At 42.1% G+C, this 17,881-nt stretch overlaps 1 protein-coding gene across 1 annotated transcript; it reads right to left on the minus strand.

The window, feature by feature from the left end:
• Positions 1 to 6,062: 6,062 nt before the first annotated feature.
• Positions 6,063 to 6,934, minus strand: LOC112763173 (uncharacterized). Its single transcript, XM_025808910.1, has 2 exons — positions 6,431 to 6,934; positions 6,063 to 6,338 (listed from the first exon to the last, which is right to left on the minus strand). Exons 1-2 carry the CDS (start codon positions 6,932 to 6,934, stop codon positions 6,063 to 6,065), a joined length of 780 nt encoding a protein of 259 aa, XP_025664695.1.
• Positions 6,935 to 17,881: the final 10,947 nt, after the last annotated feature.

Here is a 17,881-nt window from a genome sequence, read left to right on the forward strand (position 1 = left end):
TCTTGTTATTGGTTGTGAATTATATTTGGGGTTTTTAAGCTTTTGGACAAGAAATATAAATGGCAAAGAAAATAAACTAACAACTAACAAAGCTCTTGGCAAGATATGAGAACTAGAAGTCCTATCCTAGTTATCCTTCTCAATTGTGATGAGAATTGTTCATTGCTACCACTTAGTTAACCCTTACTAAAGAAAGGAAAGTCAAGTGGATGAATTGACTTGAGCCACAAGTCCTAGCCAACTCCCAAGGAAAGACTAGCTTTAGTGCACTCCAAACCAATTAGCAATCTCTCCAATTATCAATCAACAAAGAAATTAGATAACTCAAGTGTCACTAATTACTCTACCTAGGCCAAGAGGAACAAAATCTAACTAATAGCTATAAGAGACATTTCATCAAAAACATAGAGTGCAATACAAGTAAACACATAAATTTGCAAGAATTAAAGAGAGATCTAACTACAAAGGCAAGAGGTCCACAATAGAAAACTAAATCAATCATGAAACAACAAAGAACTTACCAATTGCATTGAAGGAGAAATGTAGATCTACAAAAGAGAATTCACAAACTACAAACAAAGGAATTACATTAGAAGAAGAATCCTACAAGTGCAATAGAGGAGAGGAACGAAAATTAGAAGAGAGAATAAGAAGAAATAGATCTAGATCTAAGAACTAATCCAATCCTAATCCTAGAGAGAAGAGAGAGCTTCTCTCTCTAGAAACTAACTACAAAGCTAAACTAAACTAATTGGTAACTAACATCTAAAGTATGAAAAGTATGTTGTTTCCCCTTCAATCCTTGGCTTAAATAGCATTAGAAATGAGTTGGATTGGGCCCACAAGGCTTCTAAAATCGCTGGCCACGTTTGCATTAAGTGGGTCATGTGCCACCATCGGCGCGTCCGCGTACCGTGCGCGTGCGCGCCCCTATGCGCGATGCAACTATGGCAAATCTTATATCGTTTCGAAGCCCCGGATGTTAGCTTTCCAACCCAACTGGAACCGCATCAATTGGACCTCTGTAGCTCAAGTTATGGTCGTTTAAGTGCAAAGAGGTCGGCTTGACAGCTTTCCGGTTCTTTCATTTCTTCATGAGTTCTCCAACTTTTCATGTTTTCTTTCTTCATTCCCTTGATCCAATCTTTGCCTCCTAAACCTTAAATCACTTAACAAACATATCAAGGCATCTAATAGAATCAAGGTGAATTAAATTTAGCTATTTTGAGTCCTAAAAAGCATGTTTTCACATTCAAGCACAATTAAAGGAGAATATACAAAACCATGCTATTTCTTGAATAAATATGGGTAAAAGGTGATAAAATCCCCAAAAATCAATACAAGATAAACCCTACAAATGGGGTTTGTCACATCCCTTTTGACTGACGTTAGAAGGGGAACGTCGCATACTGACTTACTGGAGTTTCGGGGCAGGAGCTAACGCCTTTACCAAAATAACATATAAAGGGTTATCTCCTGAGAACGAGAGGGTTGCCGGCGTATTGTTGGCTATTTTTTGGAAGAATCTCGTTAATCCCCATCTCCTCATGGGTGATCGGGACATGGCTAGGATTTATATATGAGAGTAGCCGTATGGCGATTTACCCGTGTTTACAATCGTCCTTTTTGTTGTTTCGATTTGATGACTAACAGGCTCTTGTGTTTTGTTGCAATGTCAATGTCTGCCGAGGTAACAGGACTTGATGCTTTGTTCAACACCTTCTTAGCTGATGGCAGTGATGATGACTCCACTACCCCTGCCCAGGAGGTGCTAGCTGACGATGTCATTGAGCTTGAGCTCCCGTCCTAACCTACTCAGGGGGAGGGGACCTGAACCAGCACCACTTCGGGTCCTCCAAAGGAGGCAGGGGCTAGTTCGGGACCCCGACCAGGGGGGATTTGGGGGATGAGGAGGGGGGTGATGAATCAAGGAAAAGGAAATCGCCTTCTAGCCCTGAAGTTGAAGTGTTGGTTGAGAATCCAAAGAAGAGGAGGCCGTCTTCCAGTCTGGAGGGGGTTCTCACCGTAATGATGAATAGTAATGATGAATAGTAATGAATAATATGGTTAAATGTTCTAAAGACAAAGTAATAATAAACGTATGACGAGGGCAAATAATTCAACACAAAATAACACAGGTCTTACTAAACCATCTAGAGTGGTAGGCCACCTGCCCGGTTGGCGCTTCTTGCTTACTAGGAATAGAATCTCCTTAGGTTGCTCGCATTCCAGGTCCTTGGAACTTCCTTGCCGTCCAACCGTTCTAACTTGTAGGCGCCATTGCCAAGGACCTCCTTCACCCTGTACGGGCCTTCCTAGTTTACCGTTTGCTTTCCTTCCCCTGGAGCCGGGGGCCCAATGTCATTACGCCGTAGGACCAGGTCATGCTGCTCGAACTCCCTTTTGAGCACCTTGGCGTTATAGTGTAGGGCCATCCTTTGCTTCAACATTGTTTCCGTCAAGTGGGCCATCTCTCTAGCCTCGTCTACTAAGTCTTTTTCTACAGCCTCCTCAACTCCCCCCAAAAGTAGTCGCAGACTTGGTTCACCTACATCCACAGGTATTATTGCGTCTACCCCGTAGGTTAGACGGAAGGGGGTCTCCCCGGTAGACGACTGTTGAGTTGTGCGGTAGGACCAAAGGACTGAGGCTAACTCATCTGCCCACGCACCCTTCTTACGGTCAAGTCGCTTCTTGAGTCCTTGTAAGATGACCTTGTTCGCAGCCTTGACTTGGCCATTAGTTTGGGGGTGTTCAACTGACGAGAATCTTTGCTTTATGCCCAACCCGGCTAGAAATTCTCCAAACTTCTTGTCAGCAAACTGAGTGCCGTTGTCCGAGATGATAACCTCTGGGATTCCGAACCTGGTTATCACCTGCCTCCACATGAACTTCTGGCAATTGGCTGAGGATATGCTTGCCAGTGGCTTGGCCTCTACCCACTTTGTGTAATAGTCAATGGCAACAATTAAGTACTTCACCTGCCCGGGTCCCACCGAAAAAGGTCCTAACAGATCAACTCCCCATTGCGAAAATGGCCGGGAGGCCATTATAAGGCTTAGTTCCGCTGTCGGCGCTCTGTGGAAGTTAGCGTTCTCCTGACACCTCCTGCATCTTTCCACGAACGCTTTGGAGTCTGCCATCATTGAAGGCCAGTAGTAGCCAGCCCTGACGAGCTTTCGGGCTAGAGCCTTCCCCCCAATGTGGTGGCCGCAACATCCATCGTGGACTTCGCTTAGTACGTAGTCCGTTTGGTCGGGATGCAGGCACTTCAGTAGGGGTTGGCTAAGCCCTTCTTAAACAATTGGCCTTGTATTATGGTGTACTTGGCTGCTTCTTTTCTTATCCCTTTTGCTGCTTTGTCGTCGCTGGGGAGTTTGTCGTTTTCCAAGAAATCAGTAATTGAATCTATCCATGAGGGACTTGAACGGGCAAAGTGCAGAGTCACTGCTGGCTCCTTCATCAGGCCTTGAATGAGAGAACGGTTTCTCGTTCCTGGCTTTGTGCTCGCCAGCTTTGATAAGAGATCAGCCCTTGTGTTTTTTTCTCGAGGGACGTGCTGTACAGCGACCTCGTCAAATTCCTTGCTCAACCTCTTGACTTGCTCCAAGTACTTCTGTAGCAGTGAATCCCTAGCTTGGTATGTCCCGTTGACCTGTGATGTGACGATCTGAGAATCACTACACTCCTATACCCTAGTGGCCCCCGACTTCTTTTGCTAATTGGAGGCCGCCAAGGAGGGCTTCGTACTCTGCTTGATTGTTGGATACAGGGAAGTCGAACTTGATCGACTGCTCATACACGACTCCGGTGGAACTTTCCAAGATTATTCCTGCTCCTCCGAACGTTTGGTTGGAGGCTCCATCTACATGGAGCTTCCACCGTGTGTTCAAGTCATCGGGATGATCCCCTGTCACCTCAACTAGGAAATCTGCCATTGCCTAGGCCTTGATGGCATGCCTAGGTTCGTACTGCAGGTCGTATTGGAACAGCTCAATTCCCTAGGTCATCATTCTGTTCGTCAGGTCGGGTTTCTACAGTATCTGTCGAATCGCCTGGTCTGTCCTAATTGTTATCGGGTGCCCTTGGAAATATTACCGGAGCATGCGGAATGAGGTTAGGAGCGCATAAGCTAGCTTTTCTAACTTGCTATATCTCAATTCTGCCCCTTGCAGCACATTGCTTATGAAGTAGACCGGCTGCTGAACCTTCCCTTCTTCACGTATTAAGACGGTCGCCAAAGCCTCATCCGTTACTACCAGCTACAATAATAGTATTTCTCCGTGTTTGGGCTTACCGAGGACAGGTGGTGACGAGATGATGCTCTTAAAGTGATTAAAGGCCTCCTCGCAAGCTAGGGTCCATTCAAACGCGATCCCTTTTTTTTTATCAAGTTGAAGAAAGGGAGGACCTTGGCAGCCGACGTGCAGAGAAAACGAGATAGCGCGGTTAACCTTCCTGCAAGTCTCTGCACATCCTTTACGTTTCCCGGACTTGTCATTCGCAGGATTACTTCACACTTGTCTGGATTGGCTTCTACCCCTCTCTGGGTTATCATGAAGCCTAGGAATTTCCTGGCCTCCATGGTGAATGCGCACTTGAGCGGGTTTAGCCTCATACCGTGCCGCCGAAGAGCTACGAACACACTTTCCAGGTTACCAATGAGGTCGTCCGCCTTGAGGGTCTTTACTAGAATATCGTCCACATAAACTTCCACCGTCTTACCGATGAGATCACAAAATATTTTGTTCATCAGTCTTTGGTACGTGGCTCCCGCATTCTCCAGCCCAAACGGCATCACCTCATAGCAATATATTCCCACTGGCGTTATGAACGTCGTCTTTTCTTCACCTGATCGATGCATCGGAATCTGGTTGTAGCCAGAATACAAGTCCATGAAGCACAGGTATCGGTATCCTGAGGCCGCGTCAACCAATGCATCAATATTGGGGAAGGGAAAGAGTCCTTAGGGAACACTTTGTTGAGGTCAGAATAATCTATGCACATTCTACATTTCCTGCTAGGTTTCTTGACCAGGACAACATTTGATAGCCATGTCGAGTATTCCAGCTCTCGAATGAACCCCGCCTCTAAGAGGCCACCCGTCTGCCTGGCCACTTCGTCGGCTCTTTCTTGGGACATTTTCCTCCTCCTCTGTGCCACTATCTTGGCCTCTGCTCTCACCGCTAGGTTGTGCGACATGACCTTGGGGTCAATCCCTGGCATGTCGGCTGGAGTCCAGGCGAACAGGTTGCCGTTTTTCCGGATTATCTCCACCAGTGGTTCCTTTAACTCATAGGGGAGGTTCCTGTTTACAAAGGTGAACTTTGCCTCCGAGTCACCGACCCTGACTTTCTCGAGGTCTCCCTATGGCTCTGGCCTGGGCTTGTCATCGACTCTTGCATCTAGGTCGGCCAGGATGACCCCAGCTGCTTTCTTGGATTTCTTTCTTAGGGAGAGGCTGGCGTTGTCGCATGCGACCGCCATTTCTACATCTCCCTTGATGGATCCATTTGACCCATTATCAGAAACAAACTTCATTATCAGCAGCTTGGTATCGATTATTGCTCCGAGCTCATTGATGGTTTCTCTGCCCATGATGATGTTGTAAGCCGTGGAGTCCCTCAGAACAACGAACTCCGCCATTATAGACCTTCTTTTCCGGCCACTTCCTACGGAGACCGGTAAAGAGATTATCCCATCAGGCTTAATGTAATTGTCCCCAAGACCGACCACACCATGCTGGTAGGTCTTCAGGTCGGTATCTCGGAGACCTAGGGCGTTGAATACGTTGTGGAGCATGATGTTCGAATTTGCGCCGGTATCTACTAGGATTCACTTAATCAATCCGGTTCCCACCCTGGATGTGATCACGATAGGGGGTTTTCCTACAGACCTTCGATCCATTGGTCTTCAGATCCAAATGAGATTAGGTGTACTTTCCTGGGGGAAGGCGTGGCACTGGATGAGGATACTGCCAAGACTTTAGCATCCTTTCTACATGTTGACCTTGACCTGGGGGCCGCGTCCCTTCCAACTACAACATTCACAACCGTGAGTCCTCATTCGCTATCTTCCTCGGGTTCCCGTCTTTGTCTCATGGCCCGATCCTTATCGTCACCAGGTCGGTCCCTATCCCGCCTTCTCGGTTCTCTTATAAGATGGGAGCGTTCCGCCAGCTTGCCATCTCGGATTGCCTGTTCTAGGGCATTTTTGAGATCGAAACAGTCTTGGGTCTTGTGGCCAAAGCCCTTATGGTAATCGCAATAGAGGTTTTTGTTCCCTCCGGTCCTGTCCTTTAGAGGTCGGGGATTCGACAGAATGCCCTTATCGGCTATCTGCTGATAGACCTCAACAATCGAGGCTACCAGGGGGTGTAATTGGTGAACCTACCGACCCGGAGGAATGGCCTGGGAGTTTTAGTTGGAACTCTGTCCTTGAAGTGTTCCTTAAGCCTTTCTCTGTTACCGTGTTGACGAGTATGGTTGTAGGCGGGCTGCCGCTTGTTGGCTGCAACAACTTGGCTAACTTCTTCGTCATTGATATACTCCCTGGCCACGTTTTGAATCTCCTGCATGGTCCACACGGGTTTAGTGGTCAGGTGCTTTCTGAAATCCTCATTGAGCAATCCGTTTGTCAAGCATAAGCTGGCCACCGAGTCGGTTAAGCCGTCAATTTCTAAACACTCATCATTGAACCTGTCTAGGTACTTTCTGGTTGGCTCGCCGCTTTTTTGAGTCACCCCGAGCAGGTTAATCGGGTGCTTGGCTTTGGCAATCCGCATGGTGAACTGAGCTAGGAAGGCGCAGGTGATATCTCCGAAGGTCATCACAGAGCCTTGGGGAAGAGAATTGAACCAGCGTATCACCGGGCCAGCTAGGGTCACGGGAAAGGCGCGACATCTCACCTCATCACCAACCCCTTCCAAGTTCATCCTAGGCTCGAAGGCCGTTATATGCTCCTGGGGATCCTAGGTCCCGTCGTACCTCATGTCCGTTGGCTTGTCGAAGTACTTCGGTAGCCGGACCTCGAGGATAGAGTGGTGAAAAAGGGTCGCCCCCATGATTATGGGACGGTTCGCTCTCCTCGCCCTTTCATTTTCTTCTCGGTTTTCTTCCACCGTCTGCCTCGTAGGAGGTCAGGTGTAGATCACGGGGTCTCGCCGTCGTCTTGGTGCCTCCCTGCTCTCCCTTTGACTTTCTGACTCCATTCGTAGGCTCCGCGTGTGCCTGGAGTGGCTTCTCCCGGGACTTCTTTCTCTCTGCTGGGGAGATCGGGAGTAGTCTTGCCTGGGAATCCGTTGGTGGTGGTCTCGATTTGCCAGCTCACGTTCCAGGTTTTGTACTCTGTGCCGCAGCTCCTGCATTATCCTGGCGTTGTCGCTGCCAGTCCCTCCAAAGGGCGCCTCTCCTGCGATCGGGAGGGTAGGTCGGGTTGTCGGAGGAGGGATCTAGTGCGTTTGCGAAAGGAAGCCATAGAGGCCGCCCTACCGCTTCGGGGTGCTCCTTCTCCCCCTCGTGGCTCGATTCCGTTGCCTGGCTCCACGGGGCCCAACAGAAAATCCATTCAGCCTGTCCCCACAGACGGCGCTAATGTTCGATTGTTCGGGTATCGGACGGTTCGGTGGTCACTTCCGAGTGTGATGGTGGGTTCCAGCCTCGATCTGGATCTGGGGCGAGAGTAGCGCGAGCGGCCGACTATCCGAGCTCTTTGAGAAGCGAAGGGGGGTGCCACCTGCAAGAACACTCCGAAGCTCATGTGAGAAAAGATGTGCAGGTGGTATGAGGGCAGTGGGTATGATGACGTACCTCTGGGGAGGGGTAGGGCCCTCCCCTTATATACCCTGTCAGTAGGGCAGACTCCACAGGGGGAGACCACCTTTTAGGAAGCTTCGTGCCCCGCAGTTGTTATGCAGCTGGCAAAAAGGGGCGCGTGTCCGGGTTGCAGAACTGGACGGGTTGTGGACGCCTTTCCGATTGCGCGGATTGGGTTGTTTGTGGGCCGGGTCGGCCGCTGGGCCGGGCTGCAACAATACTTAAAATAGTCTTATTTGTTGGAATTGTTTTGGTTTATATTTTTTTTCATAAATATTGTAACAAGTGAATTATGATATTGAGTGAAAAATAATGATGATACAAAATCAAGTAATGATGGAATTAACATCAAATTTCACGAGAAGTGGCGTGGGGTGGAAGAGGTGAATGGAATTACTCATAGACCATGGCAGACTCAAATGGTGGGTTTTTCAATGTACCAGCTTTTTCAAAAATTAAAATTGTGCAGGTATGATTTGGTGAAATGATAATCTTTAGGTTTATGTAATTCCAGAAAAGATACGGAGAGGCTAGAGTCACGATTCTTCTCTGCTCATTGCTCACTGATTCTTCTTGTATGTTGTGAAGGTAAAACTTTTTTCTTAGCTAATTATTGTTATTTTGTTGCTGAATTTTGTGTAATTTTTTTATTCTCTTTTTTTAATAGTTAAATGATTTAACGACAAGAATTTTCTGCTTTAATTTGTAAATGCTGATGCTAGGTTTTTTTGCCGTTTAGATTTTGTTAATTGTTGTGGTATAAAGACATTGTTCAAATATAATTGTTTTTCTTTAAAATTATTGATGGGATATATATATATATATCTTGGTAGAAATCTAGATAGCACTATTATAGTTGATCGTCATTCCTCGTTTTCACTGCGTCCGCCAACTCCCGCGCCTTCACTGCAATGAAGGTGATGGCGATAAGGAGGAGCATGAAGGAGATGGCCTTGACTTCCCCTGTTTTTCAAGTCAATTTCCCCTTTTTTATTCAATTGAAGCTTGAGGCATGCTTTTGATTACTATGTTAGGAAGGAATCATCATAATCAGAACCATTTGAGACTGGAGAAAAAATTATTTTAGGATTTGGAAGCTTAATTTTTGTTTATTTTGTTAATTTTATTAATTTTGATTCTTGAGTTGATGTTACTGATTTTTTATTCTAAATTATTGATGGTGCTATGGAAGAGACAACAAACATGATGAGTTCGGAAAACTCTAATTTAAATTGATGATGATCAAACATTATTAACACAATTAATTGCAAAATTATTAATTAAGATATTTATATTTACAATTGCTAATTTAATAATTTTGTTGGTGCAGATTTTTGTTGGGCCGAAAAGAAAAGAAAAAGTGTTGCAAGCCCAAATGTGAATTTTACATTCAGCATTGGTAAAAAATTATTTAAAGAAGTATGGCTGAATTATTATTTTTTATTGGGCCGGATTGAATTATTATTACTAGCCCATTTGAAACTTTGCTACCAAGACCAAAGCATGGTCCGAAATCAATAATGAAAGAAAGTAAAGTTCATTGCTTCCAACGGATCCCATTCTTCAAGTTAGGATGGATTTCAAATTCAATTAACTTAAATTAACTTGCATTGGAAATATGAAAGAGAAAGAGAAAAGTGATTTAATGGCTTTAATGATACTACACGTTACTCAGCAAACAAATGAAGTGGAAATTTGATTCACTATCATTCTCTCTCTTAGTTTCATTGAAAGCAATTTTAATTTCTCTTTCTACTTTCTCTGCTCTCTTCTTTTTCGGTCATTTCAACAGAGAAAGCATGAAAGCTAAAGCTAGCCACTGAAAAGAAGAAGAAGCAAGCAACAAGACCATTGTAATGATGCTAAGAAAAAGAAAACAAAAAGTATACTGTGGCTGAGATCTTTACCATAGGAGGTAAGATTTGCTGAAATAAGCTCAACTTCTCCATACCAAAAATGGATGATAAAGATTTCGGTCAGAGGAAGAAGATCTCAGAGGGATGGCTCATCTCTGCTTTTGTGTTCACTCATCACAGAAGGTAGCTAGGGTGGTTACGTGAAGGAGGAAGTAAAAGTGGAGCAGAAGGAGCTGTCATGCATCAAGAAAGCATCAAGGGCTAGGGATCCTTCTTGGAGTACAAGTCAAGATGGATGGCTCGGATTGATGAAGCTTGGTGTAAAGAGAAGACTCAGAGGTAATTGCATGTTGGTTTTTAGCATTCGGTTATCTCTCCTCTCTCTCTGGCCGAACCGGTTTGCATGAAAAAGAAGAAGTTTAGCTTGGTTCATTTGGTTTCAACCGTGGAGGCTTCCTCCTCTATATAAGGGAGAACAGCCAGGGCTTGAAGCAAGGAGTGAGAGTGCAAGGCACAGGGTTCTCATAGCTACCTAAGCTAACAGAAGTTCTTCTCCTTCAATGTTTTCTGTTTTGTAATTTTCTGTTTAATTTTGTCTGTTTTGAGTCTCATGGAAAAAGGCAAACAGTGAGGTTTGTAAGAAAAAGCCATATAGCGAAAAAAGGCAGAGAGTGCAAAATTAAAAGAAAAAGCCATAGATGTCCTTAGAGGTCCTTTGTACATCTGTGTTGTGTTTCATGATTCTGTGAGAATCTCCTTACAAGTTGGGTTAGCACTTAGCAGTTGAAAGTTTAGCTGTGACCAAGTCAAGTTCAGGATTGGGGATTAGATTCTAGACTTGTCCCGGATAGGAAGGATAGTTCCTAGGGAGAATTGGTGTTTGTAATCAAGGATGATTATAGTGAAATTTCATCATTGTTGTGATGAAGACTGGATGTAGGCTGCATTGCACTTAGCAGCTGAACCAGGATATATCTGGGTGTAATTCTCTCTCTCTTCTACTCCATTTCATTTCTACTGCACAGGAGATAAAACTAAAAAATATCTCGTGCTGGGTTACGAGATAAAAAGAAAAAGTCTCGTAGCTGGGTACGAGACAAAAATCAAAAAGTCTCCAGAAGTTGTCTCAAAGACCAGCAAGTGTTATCAAGTGAAAAAGGGGCTAAGATTCAAGCCCCCTTCTCTTAGCCATTAAAAACTATCAATTGGTATCAGAGCTTGGTCTCAAAGAGATCAAGCTTTACAGCTTGGAGAAAAGATCCAGATGGCAGAAAATAGTGGCTCAAACCTGGTGTCTTACAACCTGACAGAAGGACAGTCAAGCAACAGGCCTCCTCTTTTCAATGGGAAAAACTACACCTATTGGAAGGAGAGAATGAAGATTTTTGTGCAAGCAGTAGATTACAGACTATGGAAGATCATCCTTGAGGGTCCTCAATTTCCAACCACCACAAGTGCTGAAGGAGTGATCTCTCTTAAACCTGAAGCAAGCTGGACCGAAGAAGACAGAAAGAAGGTGGAGTTCAATGCCAAGGCTGTCAACTTGCTCAACTGTGCTATCAGCTTCGAGGAATACCGATGGGTATCACGATGCACAACGGCAAAGGAAATCTGGGACAAACTTCAAATCACTCATGAAGGAACCACCATAGTAAAGAAGACCAGGATAGACATGTTGAATAGAGAATATGAAATGTTCTCAATGAGAGTGCAGATATATTTTGATAATTTGTTTAGAACGGGCAGTTTTCAAAATCCAAACCCTTTGCTGAATAGAGTTAGAAAAAAATTTCAGCAGAGACAAATTGCAGTCTCACCAAACCAGTTAGTGATGATGAAATTAAGTATGTTATTTTTTTATTACCCTTCGACAGCCCTAGAGATGACGATTTTACTGCTAGATTTTATCATTTTTATTGTGGATTAATCAAAAAGGATATTTGTAGGGTGGTTAAAAGTTTCTTTGGAGGTGGTGAAATCCTAAAAGGCTTTAACCACATTCAAATATACTTTATCCCTAGGGTCTCTAATGTTATGACAATGAATTAGATTAGGCCGATTAATCTCAGCATCGTATTTTACAAGATCATTTCTAAAGTTTTGATGCACCGACTACAGCCCATAATGAATAAGATTACTAGTGATAGTGAGAGTGTGTTCATCCGGGGATAATTAATTAGTGATAATATTTTTGTGGTGCATGAATGTATGCATTTCATGAAAAATAAGACTCATGGAGGATATGATATGCTGTAAAACTTGATATAAGTAAGGCATATGATGGGGTAGAATGGAGTTTTGTGTAGTTTATGATGGAAACGTTGGATGTTTGTGCAAAGTGGATTTTTTGGGACACAATCTAAAAGAACTTCATAGATTAATAATGGGATTCTGGTGGGTCAAAGACATGGTAACAGTAAGCAGAGACAAAGATTCAGGAGGATGGAATTCAAAGACTTACATGCTTTTAATTTAGCCATTCTAGCAAACCAGGATTGGCATCTCCTAACGAAATCTCATTCTTTGTTCTATAAAATTTTCAAAAATAAATACTTCAATCTGACCTTATTCATGAATTCAAGTTTGGGAGTCTGACATTCTTGGGCTTGGTAGAGTCTTTGTGAGGGGAGGAAGGTGTTAGAGAAAGGAATGAAATGGAAGGTCTCGAGGCATGGCACTATCCGAATCAAAGAAGATCCATGGTTTGGTGATGCGCCCCCTTTTTGCTTGGCTGAGTATGATTGCAGAAATGAATATTTGTTGTATGTTAGACAACTGTTGAACAACGATGGAGACTGGAATATGCAATTCATTAATGAAAGTTTTAGTGAAAATTTAGTGCAATAGATTCTTTAGACACGAATAGTCAAAGGGAAAGATACTATCTCTTGGATCCACAATAGTTTTGGAGCATACATAGTTAATTCAAGGTATAGGGTGGCTTTCCCCTTTTACCATCCACAGATTAGCTCCATGAATGATAATTTTGGTGCATACATATTTAATTAGTGTTCCACTTGAAAAATAAATAAATACTTCAAAACTGACCTTATTCATGAATGCAAGCTTGAGAGTCTGACATTCTTGGGCTTGGTAGAGTCTCAGTTCGGGGAGCAGATACGACTCCTCTAAAAAAGAGTGAGTTCGACCTAGAAATGACTTAGTGTAGGCATCAAAATTGTATATGTCGAAATATTTGTAATAAATTACAAAGCAAGAAAATAAACAAAGCGAAATAAAAACTTGAAAATAAAATGCTTGAAAGAAAAGAATCAAAAACAAAATGATAAAAAGGAAAAGAAATGAAATAAATAAGAACGGTAACTGAAATAACAAGTAAATTGAAGTTTAAAATGAACGAAATGAATCAAAATACCTTAAACGGAATGAAAAACGATTAAAAGAGAAAAATAATGAAAATAAAATAAACAAAAAAAAAATTGACTCTATACAGTCACATGCACTTGCATTCCATGAATTTTCTTAGTGTTAGCGTGACTTTGGATTTTGTAGAGTTTTTGTTTGATGTTGCAGTGTTCCAATTGAAATCTCTTTTTCATCTCTTCTGCCTTTTTTGTATTTATAGACCACAAGGATAGATTTGTAGAGTGTTCTTCTCTTCCCACGATCTAGCTTCCTTCTATTTCTCAGGTCACGACATTGCCTTGACCAAGAAGAATCTTGACACCCAAGTTTGACGTCCCACATCTCTTCTTACCTTGGTCTTCAAGCCCCACGTTCCATAAAGTGCTTAGCTTCTAGATGAAGCCTCCGTGCAATTTATTTTATTTCGACTTTTAGAAGTCATTGACTCGACTCATTCAAGGATGAGTCGAACCCTTGTGCTGAAACTCTTACGAAAGAACCCATGTTCAACCTACATTCTCGTGGAACAACCTACATGCTATGACACCTCGACTTACATATTGTCGACTCACCTTTAGGTCAAACGATCATGATCGAGGTATTTGAAATGTCGAATTTTTGTGCTAACATATTGCCCCTTGAAACTTGTCTTTTCAAAAAATGAAATGATGAGTTTTACTTGATCACGTGCCTTGTATGTGCCATTTTTAAATTTCAAAAATTTGAAAAGACAGTTATGCAGAAACAAAATAGTTCGCGTATTTCTTTGGGAATACATAACGTTTTGATGGGATTTAATGGGCCTCCTCTTTTTAAATCTTTTCATATTCTCACGTATCACTTCTTCATTCACCATTTTCATCATTCTTCATTTCTGCAAAAAAATATTTCCTTTTTTCCTTGAAATCCTTCTTCACTTTCTCTATGGATTCTCAATCTGTCCTCCATTCTAGCAGTAATGCCATCGTTAGCGCCGCTTCTTCTTCTACTACCATTGCCGACACCACTTCCACTACTGTTCCTATTACCATTTCAACCATGGGAGCGACTACATCATCTTCTCTTCCTGCTTCTACTACTACCGCTGTGACAGCCGCTTCTACTCCTAGTGGAGCTTCTGCTACTCACGCTTCTCTTTCACAAGAAGAAGATGATGATGATGTTGTTCACGTTGTATCTCCTCCTTGTCTAGTGGCCAATGTGTCACAATTTTACAATGTCGACGGCACTCTACGAGCTCCCAATCCTAATGTTGAGACTATCGAACTCTGGAGAAGCCAGTTATTGCTTCCAATCTAGATCACAAACATCTTGTATTCATATTTGGGGCCACTTTTGACTCAAGAACAAGTTGATTCTATCTCTTCTTTCTTTCTGTCTCCCCCTGAATATCTCTCTTTGATTTTTTGTAAAAATGTTAAGGCTAGCTATTTTGCCGGTCGAGTTTTTAGAATAGCACACTCTAAAGAATCTTGCTCCTTATTTTCAACTTGGATGTCGAGGCTATCTTTAACTTACAAGCCCGTATGAAAATCTTTAGGCATTGCTTATGCTCTTAGATTAGCCACTTTTGACTTGTCTTATACTGCACCTCTTTTAGGGGCTAGTTTGTACTTTTGGTGCCCAGCCACCAATAACTCTCATTTTCCTTATGGTATGATGGACTCGAACTTGATGAAAATTTCTGCTTTGACTAGCATTGCTCCCGATGGAGAAGATGCATGTTGGACCACTTCATACCCTGATGATGTCTTCGACATTAACTTTGACTTGACTTTTGTATCGGGCTTTATTTAAAGAAACATAAGTTCTTCCAAGAGTGACCTTGTGATTGACAGTGAGCGTGTAACTTTCTTACTCTAGTGGCTGAATGCTTTTATTTTTTGTTCAAAATTGATTCAGATCATAAAAAGCAATCATCTGCCATTAGTTATAATGCTTCAATTTAAAAAATATGTCAATCAACCTTCTCTAATTCTGAGTCAGTTGTATGAAAAAATTTCTTTAGTAGTTGGTGAGATTCGATGAGGTGAGTCTTCGATCAAATACCTTTAGTCCTCTCTGGATTGTAAACCTATGGTTGAAGGCTGTGCTCGAACCTCAATTCACTGCCTCTTCTTCTGAAATTCCAAAAGCTCTGCTTGATCGTATTCAACTTTTCATTCTTTCCTGGTCGAAACCAAAAGGCATGTCATCTATCGACACTTTTTGCCACTTCATCAATCTTCTTCTCAACATCAAGAGTAATGATGACTCTTCTTACTACCCAAACCCATTTACTTGTTGAAAGAGTATTGTGGGGTATCTTCATTCTTTAACTAGTTGCAGACTTAAAAATCAAGAGACTGTCGATGAACTATCGTCGAAAACCTTAACTCCCCAAATTCTTCTTATGGGTCTTCCTCATGAGTCGACCATGGTTTTAAAAAAGAAACTGGTCACCTATTCTCCCCAATTTGTGTCGAGGCAGTTTGGTCTTGCACAAGCATTGCCTTCTTCTCGTTCTCTCGACCTTGGGGCACAAATGATCTATTACGAGGTGTCGAGTTTGAAGGAATTTGACCAAATTTTAGACATTAATCATGAAAGGGTAACTTATCAATATCAAAGATCTGATATCAAGTTTTGCTTTCTTTTGACATCTGCCTTCCGTAAGTGTTGGTCGACATATTACAATTCTCATTGTAGCTCCTCTGAACAAGCTCTCTCTAATTTGGTTCTTCTTCTGCGCAGACTGACGCAACATCGAAGATGACTAAAGGTGAGCATATCAAAGAAATCCTTAAGTTTGAAAATATTATAAGGTAAAATGGTATTTTAAGAAGGTAAAGTACGTTTTCAACGAGACCTTAAAGGTATGAAAAAAAGAAAAAAAAATTCATTTTTGTAGATGTCTCGACTGTTACTTTAAGGCTTTGGCTCGAGATCCTTATGCTAAAAAGGGCAGTTTATGAGAAAATTTCAATTTCTTCCTTTTCCCAATGCCCCTTTTAGTCTCATTGATCGACTGCCTGATTCTTCTTAAAGGAGCCTTGGGAGTAAACAAACAGCTCCAAAAGAAAGATCCTCGAATCCTGGGCATAAACACGACTAGTGTTGTCTATTATTGGGGCTTTAGGGATAAGATTGATAGTCGAACAAGAATGGCTGGATATTCTCTAGGTACCATATTTTCTTAAAACTTTAACTTTTAAGTTCTAACTTATCTTATATTCTCTATGTCTTTCAGCTGCTCAACCTACAAAGCTAATTGGTATAGCTCCCGGCCTCAAACCAGTCGAGAAAACCTAGGAATTAGAAGAGGACGCTGCTCTAAAGAGAACCAAATCCAAACAGAGTCGGGAAAAATGAGGATGGTCAAGTGAGGCCACACTTTCCTTAAAAAAGTGCGGTGCTGTTGACATCCCTCTTAGGGCTAACCCCAAGAAAGAAAAAAAATTCAAATTCCACTATTTCTTCTAAGGTATTTTTGTAACACTTTTAAGCTTATAGTTGAAGTTAGATTTGTATATACTTAACCATTTTGTTGTTTATTCTAAACAGTTGAAACAAAGGTCTAAATATCAGGTGGAAGCAAGCAGTCACTCTGAAATAGAAGTTGACCCGTCCGGTGTCGAGACTGAGGTGACTCAACCTACTCCTACCATAGTTCCTCGACTGATGACTATACCACCCATTCCTATTTTAAGTCTAGTACAGCCTAATCCGTTGACTGCTACCTCTTAGGCTTTGACTGATTCTCCAATGGTAAATTTTTTACTATTTTCTTATTTTATTTTATTTGTTCATATTCATATACCTACCTAATTTTGTAGGTGAGCTATATGCCTTTTTCAGGTGATGCAAAAACACATCGAGAGTCGTGTCCTTTTTTGACAACTGTTTCAGCCACTTCTACACTCACTCTAGACACAAATGCAACTTCCATCGAACAGGACTTAGAGCCCCCATTCCATGTTCCTGCACCAGAGGGTGGGGATTTAAATTTTGAAGATTTCAACTTTGATGTTGCCAACATTTATCAGAAGCTCGACAGATATACTCCTCAGAAGGAACAAGAATTTTCTCCTCTTTTGGTTAGGATCCAGAAATTGTTCCTTCTATTTAAGAATCAAAGCCAATTGTTTTTACCCATAAAGGAAGTTACTTCTCCCGAGTTTCAACTGTCACCAGGTCCTGATCCTTTGGTTGTCGAGAGAGTAAGCGTAATTCTCGACTGTCTCAACCATCCTTTAGAGAAGATAAAAAACAATGCTGACCTAAAGGTTTGACTCCTTGATGCTCTTTGTTTTCTAGATAAAAAATTCCAGCTGAATTTCATACAGCTCTAAGTGTCTTCATCGAAGACATTTACAATTATATTTCTAACTTTGAAGCAGTCGAGGAAAACTTGAGCAAATTGATTAAAGCCTTGGCTACCCATGACTCGCAGTTAAAGAAATGTGAAAATGGCCAAGTCTCAAATTGAATAAGTTCTATCAAAGGGTCAGACTAAAGAGCAAACTTTGGTGTTGAGGATTGAAACTCTTAAAAAAGAATTGGCTGAGTTGAAAGCCAGCTGGGAAAAAATTGCAGCAGCTAACTTGACTCTCACTCTTCGACTTGAAAAAAGTAAGAAGGTATATTCTTTCAAAGGCTCGAGTCGATTTGCTCTAGTAGAAACTATCACTCAAGCCAACAAAGTTAAAGATGAGGTTTCCGAAGCTGCAACCAACTTGGGTCGGAAACAAAAGGACTGAAGCTTAGATTTAGGACTTTATTTGAATCTTGATTTGTTTTAATTGATGGTCGACTCTTTACATGTAGTCGATATTTTGTATGAACTATCGTATTTTGCTTTACTGA

Source organism: Arachis hypogaea, chromosome 17, assembly GCF_003086295.3.
Source record: "Arachis hypogaea cultivar Tifrunner chromosome 17, arahy.Tifrunner.gnm2.J5K5, whole genome shotgun sequence".
NCBI lineage: Eukaryota > Viridiplantae > Streptophyta > Magnoliopsida > Fabales > Fabaceae > Arachis > Arachis hypogaea.